We start from the raw sequence: 16,477 nt of genomic DNA, 5'->3' as shown, positions 1-16,477 counted from the left end.
GCCAAGCGTGTAGCTCCTGACACATGGGAGGGAGGCCTCTGTAGAAAAAAGGGCTTTTACCAGGCTGTGAGGAGCCTGGATTCAGACCAATCTCATTTCTGAGGAGCAAGCGCAGCAGAGCCTCCTCGAGAGCACACTCACACTGCCCTTTCTTCTGGGAACTGGAGGCACCGGGTCCCTCAGTACCACAGCAGAGCCCATGGGGACAGCAGAGTGCTGCAGTGATTCTCCCCCGTGGCTCTGCTTTGCTTAGATGGTCAGCAGTGTGAGGCAGGCACTACCATCCTAGCTGTCACGCTTCCAGTGCCATCACCTCCATAGCAAGGTATCCCTCAGGCCATGCCTGGTCCTGAGACAAGTGCCCACTGCCACAGCTGATGGAGAACAGGACAGGGTGGTGGCCGAGTATTCCAGCCGATGCCCAAACACACCTCTTTCTACCAAAACCAACATGTGATCTGGAACATCAACATGCACTGCTATTTACCCAGATTGCAAGTATCTCCAAACACAGGAATACTCAGGCAAAGGGATGTTCCACACCAAAGGGAAGACAGGCCATGGACGCCATGCAGAAATAGATGGCACCATTATCCTGGAGTCTTGTCATATTCCTCAAGGGCTGGCAGAGCCAACTAATCTGGCAGAAAGAGCCTGTGAGTGGAGACAGGTACTCTCAAAGGATCTACCCAGGAAAAACAGACCCTTCCGAAAGGTCCCACAGCAGATCAGCAGCATTTTGGGATCAACTGCACCGAAGGCTGCAGATCAGCCAAATAAGTTAACACAACTACTGGGCGTCTGGCTGTGCTCAATGCTCACACTTGGCCAGGCCTCTGGCTGGGTAACAGTCTTTCAGACGTGGCTTCAGAAAACCTTGGGAGTCAAGGAGCCTTTATCAACAGCCCACTTCAAGCAGGAGGCTCAGGAGACAGACCAGGAGTTGCTATGCTTGGAGAGAGCATTGTTGGGCACTATTTGAGGTATTGTATATTTGTGAATGACCACCCATTTTCTGGCATGGGCAACCAATTACCTGCAGGATTTAAACAGTCAGGGGGGACAGGAACCACTTTGCTCATTCGCCATGTCTGCGTTTTCAGAGACAGTCTGCACAAAGAAGGTCATTTCTTCTTGTTTCCACAAAGCCAGAGAGACTGTTCTTATTTCGGCTGACCCTTTGCAAAAAAAGAGAAGTGTTTCCCAAATCCAGGATTATATATAGCAGAGATCAGAAAGCTCCATGTCCAGAAAACTTCCTTGTGATGCAGCTTTGCAGATGCCACAGCATAGACATGAGCAAAGAAAGAAAACTTGGCAAAATAACATGGATGAGCTTGATAATCCAGCATGACTGAAAAATTCCTGGAAGAGGCAGTCTGCCAAAGATCATCAAAAGTGAGAAGCTGGAGGTTTTCCAGGTGCAGCTGCTACAAGATCTGCTGGTCTGGAAGCAGAACTAGGGACTTGTTCTATAGATACCTGCCAAGAGACTGCCAAGGAAGAAAGCCATCGAATCAATGATGCCCAAATTGTCCTTGTAGCTTTTGATTCATAAGGAACCATGTCCTAACAGATGCAAGATTAATTGAGAATGTATTGTTCTCTAAAATTGCTATTGATCTGAACTTCCCACACCTCTTCTTGAACACATAACAAGGTCTTACTAGAGCAAGAACAACAGTTACAAGGTTCGAAATTGAAATTCAACTTGATGTATGCTGAAGAGCTGAGACAGTTACAGAAGCCAGACAGTTATTTTTTTGAGATCCCAAGTAAATCACTTTTTTGGGTTTGATTTTGCAGAAAACAACACAAGAGACTTGTGGCACTGGATCTGGAAGCTGATGACTCACAGAAAGAAAGAGACTGAACTGAATAAATCCACTCATTCAACTGACTGAACTGTTGTCACTTAAACAGAACCTAATTGGCTCTTTAACGGCCTCTCTGAGCATATCCTTTTCTGTAATATGACCGATTATGCCATCAGAATTTATTGTTTATAGACAAACTTACAGAACAGTCAGGGAGTCTAACCTTTTTATAGATGTGTTTTAAGAGACGTTTGTTTCCTCTTTTTCAGATACGTGCACATTGAGATGAATAACTGCAGACAATAACAGGTCCTGATCTTTTATGTACTGCAGCAGCTCTTATAGCTGCTGATTTCTTTTTTCCTTATAGGTTTCACAATAAATGCCAGTGATGCAGCAGACATCTGAAGTTAACTTAGCATATTGCAGAGCTAAGGGTTTAACCCCACTGAACTATTACTGCCATATGTTCCATTTCTTTCAGGGAATTTCCCAATGGGAAAGAACTCAGACAACGTGAAGAAAAAACATCCAATATCATTTGCCCTACAGCTTTTTACTGTTTATTTCTAGTGCTTTTCCCCTCCTCACATGATAATCCCCTTATTGTAGAGAAGCATGCTCCAGATGTGGGAGCGAAAGGGACTTGATTTAAGATCTACAGCTTGAGAGTGAACTGAAATGCTTTTGAAAATGGTGGAATTACAAAAAGCAGCTTAGGATCCCAAATCACTGGCAAGACAGAGTAAAGTCGTAACAGCCATACATAAAAAATTGATTCTAATAATTTCCTCTCGTGTACCTCACTTACATTGAGGACAGAGTCTCAGGGCTCTGGGTTTCCCCCAGGCAGGAGCTCTTGCACTCCTCCCAATGCCAGTGTAACAGACACAGACATCGCAGACATTTCAATCTTTTAGGGTAAGGCTGATGTTTGTAAGACAACACTAGGGATCACTGATCTGAGCCTTTATGTCTTAGCCAGGCACACGCACACCGCAGTTCACCTTTACACCCTATGGAAGTGGGTTAAAAACTCAGGCTTCTATAATTCAGGATCAGTTTACCAGACACCAGCTGTGTCTGAGCTACTCGCAAGCCTGTGTTCTAAATCATTTTCTTATCTATTTGCACATAATACAAAATCATGTTTCTATGGTTTAGCTGGAAATCAATCAAATAAAAATTATTAAAAAAAAAATTTGTAAAGGGATTGAGGAAAGGTTACTTTTAAATTACGTTCCAAATTCAGTTCTGAGAGGATTTGGTTATCAAATCCCAGACTCATAACTCACCCTCACGAAGCACACCATTCATATCCTAGTCAAACAGGATTTGATTCATCTCATATGTGAGAAAAGGAACGGCATAACACCCTCTGCGCAAAGCCTGACCCCAGCACATACAGCATGGGATGCTCCGGCACTCTCCTGCGACAGCAGGGCCCAGCACAGGCTCTGGACACCACACGCCGATCACTGACCTCTCCATCGCTGTCAGATATAACAATAAACGCATCCACAAAACTGCGCTTCTTCTTGGCACTGGCTGGGTTCCTCTTCTCTTCTTCCTCTTCCTCCCCATCCTGACCTCGAGAGTCCAGGCCCTCTGTGGGCTTCTTCTTCCTCGGCATCCTTCACTCTGAAACAGAGGGAAGCATTAAAAGCCGTTTGTTTCCTTCTGGTTTAGATTTCCCCTAACAGCCATCTTTTTTTGCTGGTTTTAGGCAAAATACCCCAGGCATTAGAACCTTATTACAAAGCGTGGTGGATTTAGCATTACTGGGAGCCACATGTATGAGTCACCACTCACCTGGTTAAGAATAGTTTATTATGGCCGATTGCTAAAAAGGGGTTTCAGGGGAACAGCAACACAAAAACACGGAATGCCCTTGCTCCAAAGCAATGAGGCTCTCCTCTTAAAGTTCATCAAATTCCTCCAAAGCATCACTTCACAGCAGGTCTCCCACCCTCCAACACAACCCCAAACTTCCCCTCCTCAGTCCCACACCTTCACTGTCCCGGTGCAGAACAAACCGGGCTGTGGCAACAGATGAAGCTGAAACTTGCATGCCAGAACAAGAAGCCACCACAGCACAGCCATTTGTCAGCTTTTATATTCAACAAAACAAGGGGGAAAGGCACGTTCCTCAAAGTACACTGTTTTGCTTTAAGCACAGCAGCTTGGTGGAATGCTGCCCCAGCACTACAAAGGGAAAACGCAGGCAATGGCAGTAGGCAGGTTGGAAACAAGACAACAGGTTTATCTCACAGCCCAGATTTCTCAATGAGCATCAGCCTCCGGAAGTCCTCTGCACAGACATGCCTGAACCATTCGTATTAAAGAAGGCACTTGACAAGCAGGGAGGAACCTGCTGAGCGTTATTAGTGCAAACCTGAGTGCGCTATGCACAGCACAATTGAGGGCAGGTGCCCACACAATGCAAGCTAGTACTTCAGCATCTCCTTTCCTTGCCAGCCCATAGACTGTTGGAGAGAGATGCACAGCAAGCGTTAGCAGCTTTGATCAAAAAGGACTCAGACAAGAGGATCAGGAAGAGATCTTGGCAAATGAGAGCAGCGGGACAGCACACAGAGTTAAAACACCCTTTCCTGTCTATGTTCGCTGTTCAGCAAATAACTCGACAACAACATTTGGCATTTCCTGAACTGTGATCTAAAAGAGGCTTACAAGCAGGCTGAGCACGATCAGCTCTGTTTAAGTTAGAACTAAACATGTGCAGAGCAGTTAAGCAACAAGCCCCTCGTTACACACCAGAGGATGGCAGGGCTGGAAATGCAAGTCAAGTTGGCCGGTTCCCAGACCAGTGTCCTTCCACAGGATCATTCTGCCTTCCTTCAAGATCACTGAAATAGCTCAAATGTGCTGCTTAGATCTAAAATAAGAGTAAGAGAAGATGCGACAAAGACCCTACGTTACCCAATATAGAGCCAAACGCTCCTCTGTAACACCACAAAATTGCAAACAGCCACTGTGTGTAGAAATATTAATGAGCAAGAAGTTCAAAATCCCCACCAGCGCCAAGAACAGCAGTGCACTGCTCCATCTACAGTCCGAGGCAGCAAGGTGAGGCTGAGAAAGGCATACATACATTCCTTCCCTACTATCTGCGGCATTCAAAAGCTCCCTTAGCCTCTCTGCCTCCCTTCCTTTGCAAATACATGCACACACATGCCTAGAGACAAAAGATTATTATCCTGGTGAGTCATGATTTGCACTGAAGGTTTGCTGAGCCTTCTGAAGACAGAATATTGTACTAAAGCTCCAGAAGCAACTGCAACCACCACTGCAGTCCACAAATGTTTGTCTGTTTAGGAAGGGGAAATAAAAACAAGCACTGCTTTTGGAAGAGCTCTGGCTCTTGCACAACAAAGCTGTTCTGCTCCAGCTGAGCTGAACTCAGCTCTTGTTGGAATATCCTCATTATACTTTCTCCATTTTTTATCTTTTGCGCCAAATGGTGTCTTTGCTCTCTGCCCGGAGAGATGAGCCAAGCTTCACACCCAACAGCTCCCACAAAGGGCGTCCATCGTGGTGGGGAACACTCCCTTATCGTAAGAGAAACACATATAGAGTCGTTTTGGCACAAGGATCGGGAGGAGCACTGGAAAGGCCCGCACCTCCAGTACATGAGCCTATGCAAGGTCACTCTTGTTTTGGAGAGACAGCCTGTGAACCTTTTTACCACCAAAACAAAAGCAAACAGCAAAGGCCATGCTGTCTTTTTTTTTTTTTAAAATCCATGCTGGTATCGCCAGCTCTCCTCTGACTCTGCGATACATATTCTGCTTGATGCACTGTGCTAAATAAGAGATCACTGAGAAATATCAGCTGGAGTTATGATGAGTCACCTACCTTCAACATTTATAGGAAAGGAAAAAAAAAAAGATGTAAGAGATGTAACCACACAACTCCCACAACGCCTCTGAAAATGAAGGGACTTGTGGCAAAGAGAGTCTCTGTAAATGTAACTAAGGGAACAAGACAAGTAAAAGATCACTCGTAGCTGTGCTAGTCTGAGGCTATGAGTAGGAGAGCAGCAATAGCTTTTATTAGACAAGCTGGTATAGCTGGGGGAAGAAAACACGCATCAGAGCACACCCCCCTCTTCAGGTAGGGAAGTTAAGCACAGAAGGTGTATTTTGCTTTTAGCACTCTTGGAAAGGACAGTTGCTAGTACCTGAGGAGGTGATACCTGCTTTCAGGCTCAGCAAAAGAGGCCAAAGACTGAATTATCCAAAACTACCTTTGCAGTTTGGCTCACAGATTCATTTTGCAGTTATTCAGGTTTTTTTCCAACTCTGAATTTAAAGAGAATTTCTTTGTAAATGCTGACAGCAAAGGTGACCTCCTGACAAGGGACTCGCACATGCCACGCTTCTCCAGTCACATTTTTAGGGATATCCTTGAAGATCCCCAACTTGTGATTATTTGTCATTTTCCCTCTCATCTATCATTTTGATGAATCAGAAAGCAATTACCGACAGAATAATTCTAAATCTTGACACTGCAGCTACAGACCTGCCAAGCTGTGACAGCTTGAAAAATGCTTGAAAATGAAGCCAAAAATGAATGACTCTCATCCCCGGATGAGTTTCTGAGCCGTTTGAGACACAGGCTGTCGCTTTGTAAACAACTCCCCCCACCTCAGGAAGAAGAGGCACGACACTCCCAGGCAGCATCGCAAAGCGGCTCCACGTTCAGGCAGGTCGGCACCACACACCTCCTTGGAAATATCATCCCTGGACCTTTGGCTCGACCCAGCATGCAGGGCCCAGCTGATGCTCTGCGACCAGCAGGACAGGAGGGCTCACAGCACCCCGGGGGAAGAGAAATTGTTTACCGGTTTTATCCGTTTATAGAGCTGGCTCTTCACGAGAAGGGACATGGGGAGCGCAGAGGCCACACACGCCCAAGTGCTGTGCATCTGCAAATGCCGCGGAGCTCTGCAGGAGATGCTAACCGCTCAGCTTCCCTCTAGCCCATCCCAAGGAAGTCCCACACGCAGCACCCCTCCCTCCTCCAAGGGCAGGCCCTGCGTGGAGGGAGAGCAACTCTCTCCCCAGCACCCACCCGGGGCCCTCCCATCTCCTTCCCCACCCGCTGCCTTCAGGCACGGAGAGCTCTGCAGTGAGACCGACAAAGACAGGGTCAGGGCTACTCAACAAGCGTCACCCTGGGAAGGAAGCATGGGGGGGGGGGTCCCAGGCGGGATGGGGGTGAGCTCGAGAGAAAGGGGATCAGCCATATCTGGGGTAAATCAAAGGGAGAGGAGCGCACTGGGGCTGCCCCAGGAGAAGGGGAGGGAGCTGGCCCCAGGATCCAGCCTGGGGGATGCCTCAGGCGATGGAGCCAAGGCATAGCGGAGGGGGGGGGGCTGGTTTTGGGGCACCCTTCTCAGGAGACAGCCCCGGGAGAAGAGCACCAGGGTAGCCTCAGGGGAAGGGGCACGGGACTGGGGTACAGCCCTTGAAAGGACTTGATACCGGGGTGTCCCCCCGCCCCCGGGGGACAGGGCTGGCGCTGGGGGGCCGGTCCCCTGATCAGCCGGGGCGGGGGCCGGCGGGCACGCCTCGGGGGTCAGCCCTGGCGCTGTCCCGGGGATCAATCCCGGGATCCCCCCCGGGAGAAGTAGACGGCCCAGGTCAGCCCCGCGGCGAATGGGCCCCGGGCGAGCCCCGGGGCAGCGGGCCCGGCGCGGAGCGGTGCGGTGGGGCAGGCCCCGCGGGGCACAGGTACTCACCGGGCCCGGGCCTCCCGCGGGCCGGCGCCCCGCCCCCGCCGGGCCGCCCCGTTGCGCGGCCACAGGCGGCGGCGCCGCTGCCTCCCAGCCGGGCCGCCCCGCCGCGCCGCGCCGGCCCCGGTCGGCGGGTCTCTCACCCACACTCAAGTTGGCGGCGGAGGCCTCATTGCCCTCACCCAAGATGGCGACGGCAGCTTCGCGGCGCGTCACGTGGCCGGCGGGGAGTTGAAGCGGGCGGCGCCATGTCGTGGGCGGGCAGGCGGTGGGCCCGACGCCCTGTCCTGAGGCGGGAGGTGCCGGCGCAGTCGACGTTTCTCAGCCCGATACCGGGCGCTGCGGGCAGGGCAGCAGGCCCCAGCTCCCCGGGAGGAGGCGAGCGCGGTGGGGGAACATCTTCAACCCCCTACCTACGAAGACTCGATGCCTCAAAAGTTACCCCTACGCTTAGCACTGTCGCCGCAGCAACGTGCACGAAGACCAGGCCCCGTGCGACTGGCGGCGAGCGGGGGCGGGGGGGCGCCGGCCCCCGCCACCCTGCCCACAGCCGACATGGCCGCCGCCGCCTCCCTTCGCGGGCACGTGAGGGCGCGCGGCGTTCTCGCGGGAGACCGCCCCACCGTTGCCAAGCGCAGGGGGGCGCGCGGGCGGCTCTCGCGAGAGCGGCGGGAGGCGGTGCTGGCGGCGGCGGCGATGGCGGACGGGGCGGGTAGCAACGGGGACGCCGCGGGGCTGCCGGTGGGCAAGGAGGCAGGTGAGGAGCCGGGGTTGGCAAGAGCGGTGGCCGGGCCCCGTGAGGTGCGGCGCGGCCTGGTGGGGCCGCTGACGCCCCGGTTGTGTCTCCCGTGTGTTACCCCCGCAGTGGACCGCCTGATCCGGGAGAACGGGCACATCTTCACCGAGGCCCAGTGCAAGGTGTGCAGCGCCCTGCTCATCTCCGAGTCCCAGAGGCTGGCCCACTACCAGGTAGGGTGCGGGGAGCCGCCGCTGCCGCCCGCCCGCCGCCACGGGGTGCTGAGCAGCGGGACGGGTGGGTTTCTCTGTGCTTTCTCCAGAGCAAGAAGCATGCCAACAAGGTGAGGCGGTACCTGTCCATCCACGGCGGGGAGGAGCTCGCCCACGGGAAGAAGATGAAGCTGGATGCGAAGCAGGTGAGAGGAGAGAGTAGAGCTCTTCGGGTCTAAATACTGTGGAGTAGGACCTGCTGGGCTAAAAACTGTTGTGCAGCCTGGGCGCCTTGATGAGTAAATGAAGAAAAGATGCTTGGAAAGGGCATTGTGAGAACTGAGGAGCTCCATGGTGGGTGTGTCACCAGGCGTTGTCTTACCAAGCACAGTTATCTCTGCCCTTCCTGTTAAACAGCCTCCATCCATGAGTATCTCTTCCCCATTTAAACAACCACAGATTGCCTTTTACTGATAGCCTTGCTTGAAAGGACAGGAAAAAGTGAATAGGAGTGACAACTTCTCAGGAGTATCACAGAGAGCACATTGGGTTGGCCATCTACTAGAATTCTCTTTCCAGAGCCATCCTTTTTTTACTTGTTTAGGTTTCCTCAGCTGGTAGCTGAAGCCTGTTGGTCAGTAAAGGCACCACGTTCCACTTGGCCATCTGTCTGCCCTGTGACTCATTTAGGAAACAGATTCTACTTTTATGATTGCTTCAGCTTTAATCCAACATTTGCAGCGGAGGGGTGGAAGATAAAGGCGAATGCCTTCACATCTAAGTTTTAGGCTTAGAAATGACTACTACTGCCTGCTCTGCTGGCATCGTGTTGCAGATGACCCAGTTGATAGCGATGTTTGTGTTGCTCAGTTCACACCTTGCCAGAGTAAAAGGCTGCCTGTTCCAGTTCTGGCAGCCACACACTTAACCTTGTCCTTAACCCATAGAGGCCAGGGCTGCCCCTCTGCCTGGTTTACTAATGGGTTAAAAAAAAAGTAATCTGGTGCAAGAACACTCTCCAATGAGGAAGAGGATGATGCTGCATCATGGAAGTCCTACTCAGTCACACTTCTTCAACTTAACACCCCAATGTCTCTGATTACCTTGTTTTCTTAGACCCCCAAACCTTGGTGTTTCTTCTCGTAACAAGAAGGCTGGACGAGGTGACCTGCAGAGGTCTCTCCCAAGCTCAGCCACTGTGATTCTGTGTGCACAGGACAGCAAGCAGGAAGGCAGCAATGGGGAAGACAAGAACAAGTGTTGTCCCATCTGCAACATGACCTTTTCCTCTCCAGCCGTGGCAACATCTCACTACTTGGGCAAGACTCATGCCAAGAACATGAAGCAGCAGTCCCCCAAAGTGGAAGGTATGGCTGTCTGCAGCACCTTTGTGTTATACCAAGGGGCTGTTTGAGCAATAAAAAAAGTTGAGATGTTCATTGGACCCCAAGTGTAAGCTCTTGTGAGGATGTGCATACTCTTTACTGTGAAACAGAGTAAGCTAGCAGTGCAACTCCAGAGACAGGGCCTCTCTCAGCAGCCTGCTTGGTGGGCTGGCGTTGGCAAAAAGTTGCGTGGTTTTTTGTTTTGCTTTGTTTGGGAGAAACTTGCAGCAGTATTGTGCAGCCCTGTGTGCAGAGACCAGGAGGAAGCTGTTCTTCAGAGAGCATGATGTTAAGCTGTAGAAAAGCCTGTTAAAGGACACAGTGCTCACTAAAAGTTTACAAGGACTGAAGTGACTGGTGAAACTCCTATACGGCAAATTTGCCAGGGCTCCTCGACTACAAAGATGTCGCCTTTGAGGTTCAGGGACTTGTGAGCTGCAGATAGCTGGGGACTGGGAGGGTATAGCTGGGAAGCATCAGTATGTGCTTGTCCTAACCTTGTGCTTTTCCCATGGCACCTGTCATTGACTGTTCTCATGATGGGATACAGTCCAGGCAAACCTCAGGTCTGACCCGGTGCAGCTGCCTGTGTGTCCTGTCCCTTTGCTAGCAGATGGAAAGGCCCAGTGGTTGGAGAGGGAGACCCTCTGTCCAGGGCAGGTAGGGGCAGCTGAGAGCGTGGACTGCTGTAGCCAGTCAGGATGAAGGGAAAACGCAGCCTTGAAGTGCACCTGAGGATGGCAGCTCGTGCTAGCTCTGAGCTGGGATATTCTAGGCAGAAACTGCCTGTCCCAGGATGTCTTCATGGCTTTGCTAGATTGCTTGCACACAGCGAAGCTGCCTCTGGGGTCAAGGTGGCCCATGGGGTGTTTTTATTCTTTAAAGCCCTGGCTTTTGGGTATGAGGGGGAGCCTTCAGGAAAAGGTGGATGTACGCATGAGCGGTCTGGTGCACACATTTCTTTTCAGCGTAAGTGGAGCTCTCTGGTCCTTAGAAGGTTCCTCACTCTGGTCTCTGGTACCCCGTAATGAGAGGGTGCAGGTTTCTCTGTCGGATGGGAGAGACACTTCTCTGTGTGGATTCACTGTGTCAAACCTAGTCCCGTTCATGCTATTCCTCATGACTTCTGTTCAGGACCAAGTCCTGCAGCTGCACAGTGTTTCAAGAAACCTGCTTGCCTTTGCTGCACAAGGGCTTGTACCCGTGTTCTGGCTGGGTAGTGATAATAGTGGGTGGAAGCTCATGCACGTCCAGTGTTTCCTGAATATGGCCATGCTTATGTTAAGGAGAAATATGCAAATGTGTTGTGGTTTTTTTAACTCTGAAAGTTTTTCTGGCCTACTCTGACTTGTCTTACCACACATCTTTCAATTCTGCAATGTTAAGGGAAAGAGGTAGAAACAACGTGAACTTATCTAGACCTCTTACGCTCTCTGTCTAGGTTTGGGTTTTAGGTGTAGTGCGTTGGGTTTTTTTAAGACGGGTTTTGGGGAAATAAAGTGACTGGTTTTAACCTCCAAGTTCTGTGACTGACCAAGAGTTTGGATTCACCCTACAGAAGCAGTGTCCCCACAGAAACATCCTGCTACCCTCCTGACCTCTACCGTGTCCTCTAATGAAGAGAACAAGGACATTACTGACCCAGACAAGTTCTGTAGCCTCTGCCATGCCACTTTCAACAACCCCCTTATGGCAAAACAGCATTACGTAGGCAAGAAGCACAGAAAGCAAGAGACCAAACACAAGCTGATGGCACACTATGGCCGAACCCCTGATGCACCGGCATCGTCCTTCATGGGTGAGTTCTCAGCAGGCAGGCTAATAAATAGCTGAAGAGCAGGGTGGGAGAGCAACAGTATGTGGCTGACAGGTCTTTGGATGAGAGAGTCTGTGCAGAGAGAGCAGGGGAGAATTGCTCATGACGAGGATCTTGATTATATACCGTAAGATTGATTTGGTTGATGTTGTGCCCCCCTGGCAGCAAGAGAGGTTTTAGACTGTAGCTACTTGTGACAAGCTTTGGGTTGCGTTTTGCCGTGTTGTCTAATCGGGGACGTGTCCTTTTAATTCTCTGTGCACATAATCCAGGGATTTTGACCAGTACTGTTTCTAGCTAGGTGATTGCATCCAAAATGGAAAGATAAAAGTGGCATTTGATGCTTAAAAAACATCTAGAGGGGACTAGTCAAAGATGGAAGAAATAGGTTTAACTGCACCTGCTGCTTCAAAGCACATGAAAGCCAGAGAGATTTCTCCCTGAATGCCTTTCTGCCTCTGTGTGGGCACTTCCATCTGAGGAACTCTCTGGAGCAAGCAGGAATGTGGGGGGGGGGGGAAAAGAGCTATTAAGGAGGAACTTTAGGCAGACAGTTAAAACTCATTTTGTTTAAGATCTGCTGCTTATGAGCACTTCCACGTGATGAAAGCCCTTGGAGTCCAGTGAAAGCATTAGGAGCTCACGGTAAATTCCCTTGTTCCTCCCAGCAGCCTTCTGTTGGACCAGGAAGTCTAGTACCTGCTGGATGCTTGAGGTAAATAATAAGCAGACAAATCATCTTAAAATCTTCTTCAAGGACTCCTTTCTCTGTTGTAAAAACCCACACAAGCAGAAGATTAATTATTCTAATTCTTTGCAGGCCACCTTTAGATACCGGTAGCACTTACATACTTACGAGAAATTAGGCTGAATTATCCAAGTAATATTCTCTCCCACATTGCGTAGTCATGTGGGAGATGGAAAAGGTGCTTGATATTTAACGTTGCCCATCTGCTCTTTACCTAATTAGTGGGACCTGATGAATAGTTCCACTTTAGTGTGACTTGGGCACTGACAGTGGCAGGAGCCCCAGCCCAGGCAGTCTGGGTAGGTGGGCTGTGCCCTTGCCTGCGTGGTTGATGTCTCTTGTGAGGTGCCAGCAGAACTGGAGTAATTACGGACATGTCTCCATAGCACTTAAGCTGTTCAGGTGAGGTTTCGGAGCCTGGACTGTAACCAGGGGCTGCTCAGATGTGATGGGCTGCAGTCAGGGATGTTTTCTTCTGCCCTCTTTGCCCCTCTCTGTGTGCTAACAGCCATGCCTGTCTCTAAACTTCTTTCTGCTGGGATCTGGCTGGCAGCAGGTAAAGACGCGTTCTTTGCAGTGCAACACTGAGGTGTTTGTCAGCTTAAAGTTCCTCTAGGAACCACTGGTTTGGGGTGCAGGAGTGCAGTTTGGACAACTTTGTGCACACGCCTGTTTGCCAGATTTGCAACAGAAAGATCTTGACCTCGATTGTGCAGGTAGGCAGACCTCAGGGCTGTAACAGCTCCTCTGGCCTTTCCTGCCCAGGTCGAGCTCTGTTTTGAGAGCTGAATATCCCACTAGAGTCTGAAATCTCTCTGAGGTGCAGCAGCCAGCTGGGGAAATGTCTGCTACATAATGTGTTGTGCTTCTCACCCAGCAATGATGCTGCTCTGCACCCCTGGGGTGAGCATCCTCTTTCACCTTAAGGAAACGTTTTCTTTGTGAGACTCCCAGGCAGAGCCCTTCCCCAGCGAGCCAAAATTCAGGAGCACTTAATGGCTTGAGATGACCACCAGGATTTTCCCCTGTTAGAGACCCCTGTGTGGAGATGTGCTGCCATGCTTGCCTGTTTGGTATCTGTGACCTCCCGAACTTTCATTCCAGCTGGAGTTGTCACGTTACACAAAACCATTGATCTGTCGAGTACAACTATTGTTGGAAACTTTTTTTTTTGGCAGTTAACTGATACACTGACTGTACCCAAACTGCTTGAGGACAGAGCTTAATATTCTCAGTTGGCACCTCAGCAAGGCTTAGCAGAATGCTGCATTGTGGAACCGGACATTGTGTGTAATCTCCTCTGTCTGCTTTTTTAACTGAAACACTGTGAGCTTACAAATGAACTATCTCCCTCATTTTCTGTTTTGAGATGTACAGATCAGGAGAAGTGGGAATTTGGGAGAGAGTACAGTTGGAAAGGCAATGTAACATCAGATTTGATGTCCTAATGCTGAAACTTTTGCTATGTCTGATACCATGAACTGTTATAGGAAATGTGTCTTTGTTTTTATAGATAAACAGACCCATGTTCTGACCAAGACAGCTTTTCTGGCTTAGGGATTCCCTTGCAGTGACTGGCTGATATGTGGTGGGGTAGTGAGATTCTGCAACCTCCCCTACAACCTGGTCAGGCTATTGACTTGCTATCTGACTTTGTTTAGCAGTTGTTTAACACATCAAGTGATTGATTATCTCACTTGTTTCTACCTCAGGCACCAAGTTGTTGGCTAGCTGTGTGTGCTAACATTGATGTCTGTTTCAGCTGGGAAGGGGTACCCCTGCAGCACATGTAACATAGTACTGAACTCCATAGAGCAGTACCAAGCTCACATCAGTGGCTTCAAACACAAGAATCAGTAAGTAACATTTTTGTCTAAGTGTGTTTCCAGCCTCGCTGTTCAAATCGAAGGCTTAAGTGTAACTTAAAATGCAGTTTTCAATGCCTATTTCCAGCTGACTTGCAAGCAGAACAACAGGGTTTGTGCAAGCTTTCTCTGTCCTGAAGCCGATTCGCTTCGGCAGCTCCCTCTGCAGACAGCTCTGGGATGCTGCTGAAGTAGAAGTGCCCTGCAGTTGCTTTTAGTTCTCGATAGTTCAGCTCGGTGTGGACCTTTGCAGTGAGTGCGTCCAGCCTGACACCCATTAAACACTGTTTCTCTAACAACTGAGATTTTGATTTAATTAAAGACTGGCTCAATGGAGATCTTCTTGCCGTTCTAATCTCTCTTGGGGCTGCTTGTCCTAAAATTTGGCATGTAGTCAGCACACACCAGAAACTTAGACTATATTCCTGAACTTGCTCTCACAGCTGGTGAGTTAAATAATGGCATCCCCTGCATATATTATTAATGTGAAAAATTAGGATGCCAGTTAATTAATACGAAAAATACTTTTTCTGGACACTGTCAAAGTTCAGATCTCTGATTTCAAAGCCTTTGCTAAATGAGGCTCAGTAATGAGCCTGGGTTGGTTAGAGAGCTTCTTAGAAGAACGCGGTATTAGGAAACCCTACCTGAAGTGAGGACAGACTCCTAGCCAAATTTCTCGGAGAAGACAGGAGGAAAACTGGGATATCTTGTTGCCTGTCTTTGGAATAACAGGCCCATGGTCCCTTGGCTCTCTGGAGTACTTGGTTGGAAGACACATGCTCCATCCATCATCCCAGGAAAGTTTTGTCTCTTGAACAGCACAACTGGATCAGTGAACAGCAAGTATCCCGTTCTAGATAGGTAACATTGAGGATGTTCCCAACACACATGTGTAAATTTTCCCTTTAAGGACATGGATATTGTCCAAGTTTTTGCAGCCCCTTTCTGAAAGCCGTTTCTGGATTCAGCCATTCAGTCCTGTTCCAGGCCAGCTTCTGCAGTCTGAATAGAGGCAGGATACTGGCTTTTTAATGGAAGCTCTTTACCAGTCCTTGAGCAGTACAATAGCTAATTCTGCCATGCTAAAGGTGTCTGTTTACACACAGGCATGGCGGGCAAAGATGTACTTGGAAGCTTTTCTGGCAAGTTGTTGACTTGGCTACAACAGGCTGTTGCTGCACTGACAGCCATGCCTGCTGAGCACCAATTGCAGCTGGCAGATTTCAGAGCACTTCTGACATTGTCTCCTTTTTTTCCCTTTTCTTCCTCTTGCTCCCTTCGATGTCCAGGATGCCAGGAGCAGTACCAGTTGTCGGAGCGTTCCCGCCACAGCAGTATGTCCGGGAAGAGTCAACTGCCCCAGGAGGCTACAGTTATTTCAGCCAAGACTTCTAGAGCAAGTTGCAGCACTGCTTTTGGAGTTGTTGGTGGCCCAAGAATGCACATCCTTTGCCAGCCCACAATGGTTTCATTATCCCTCTGGATAAGCAAAGCCCTACCCTCCTGTATGCACCCATTGAGCAGAACGGGGATTGAATCTGTCAGAAAAAGGATCCAGCTGGAAGAGACTTGCTAGACAGCAAATACTTCACTCCCTTAGAGTAGTTTTCATTGTGTAATTGCTTCCTGTGAAGGTGGGTGCAGCGTGAGAGGAAGTGTGATTCTGGTATAAGGAGGGTTTGGCAACAGGCTGGTAGTGGCCATCTCCTCCCTCACCAGAGCAAATAATGGATTCCTGCACCTGGAGGGCCAGTATGCCATGCTCAGAGGTGGCTTTTGCTGGAGGAGAGCTCCTAGACCATAACAAGCCATGCTTTTGCAGCATGGATGGGACACGGTACGGGTTACCTGGCTTTGTACAGGCCTAAAATAGGAAATAACCGGCATGGCACTTCTTTCTGTGCCTCCTCCAGTCAGGTTTGTGTGCAGAATTTCGTGAGCCACTGATTGCCATCAGAGCCTTTTGCAGTACCACAGCCATTGGTTCTGGAGCTGGGTTATTTGGGTCTAACAAGTAGTTACAGCTTCTGGTATGCAAACTGCTGCTGGTGGGAGTGGAGGGCTGCAAGAGGGGTTAGAGCTCCTGGCTCTCCAGACAGCTCAGCCCTCTGCTCTGAGGATTTCCACATGGAAGGAA

The 16,477-nt window shown here is 49.7% G+C and overlaps 2 protein-coding genes across 2 annotated transcripts in view; one reads left to right on the top strand and one right to left on the bottom strand.

The window, feature by feature from the left end:
• UIMC1 (ubiquitin interaction motif containing 1) overlaps positions 1 to 3,450 on the bottom strand; it is a gene marked incomplete at its 5' end in the record, with an annotated part of 35,035 nt that extends 31,585 nt beyond the window's left edge. Inside the window, one exon of the mRNA XM_082006399.1 lies at positions 3,301 to 3,450. Within this exon, the coding sequence (XP_081862525.1) occupies positions 3,301 to 3,450 (150 nt within the window). The remainder of the gene's footprint in view (positions 1 to 3,300) is intronic.
• A 4,821-nt stretch (positions 3,451 to 8,271) lies between these two features.
• ZNF346 (zinc finger protein 346) lies at positions 8,272 to 15,735 on the top strand (the record flags this gene model as incomplete). The annotated part of the gene is made up of 7 exons (XM_082005984.1): positions 8,272 to 8,332; positions 8,441 to 8,544; positions 8,634 to 8,729; positions 9,740 to 9,890; positions 11,467 to 11,706; positions 14,235 to 14,328; positions 15,630 to 15,735. The coding sequence occupies 7 exons, from the start codon at positions 8,272 to 8,274 to the stop codon at positions 15,733 to 15,735; spliced, it is 852 nt and encodes a 283-aa protein (XP_081862110.1).
• Positions 15,736 to 16,477: the final 742 nt, after the last annotated feature.

This window comes from Phaethon aethereus (assembly GCF_964289735.1).
Source record: "Phaethon aethereus genome assembly, chromosome: 14".
In the NCBI taxonomy this organism is placed as follows: Eukaryota; Metazoa; Chordata; class Aves; order Phaethontiformes; family Phaethontidae; genus Phaethon; species Phaethon aethereus.
Note: the sequence above shows the minus strand (reverse complement) of the source record. Positions and strands in the feature narration are given on the sequence as shown.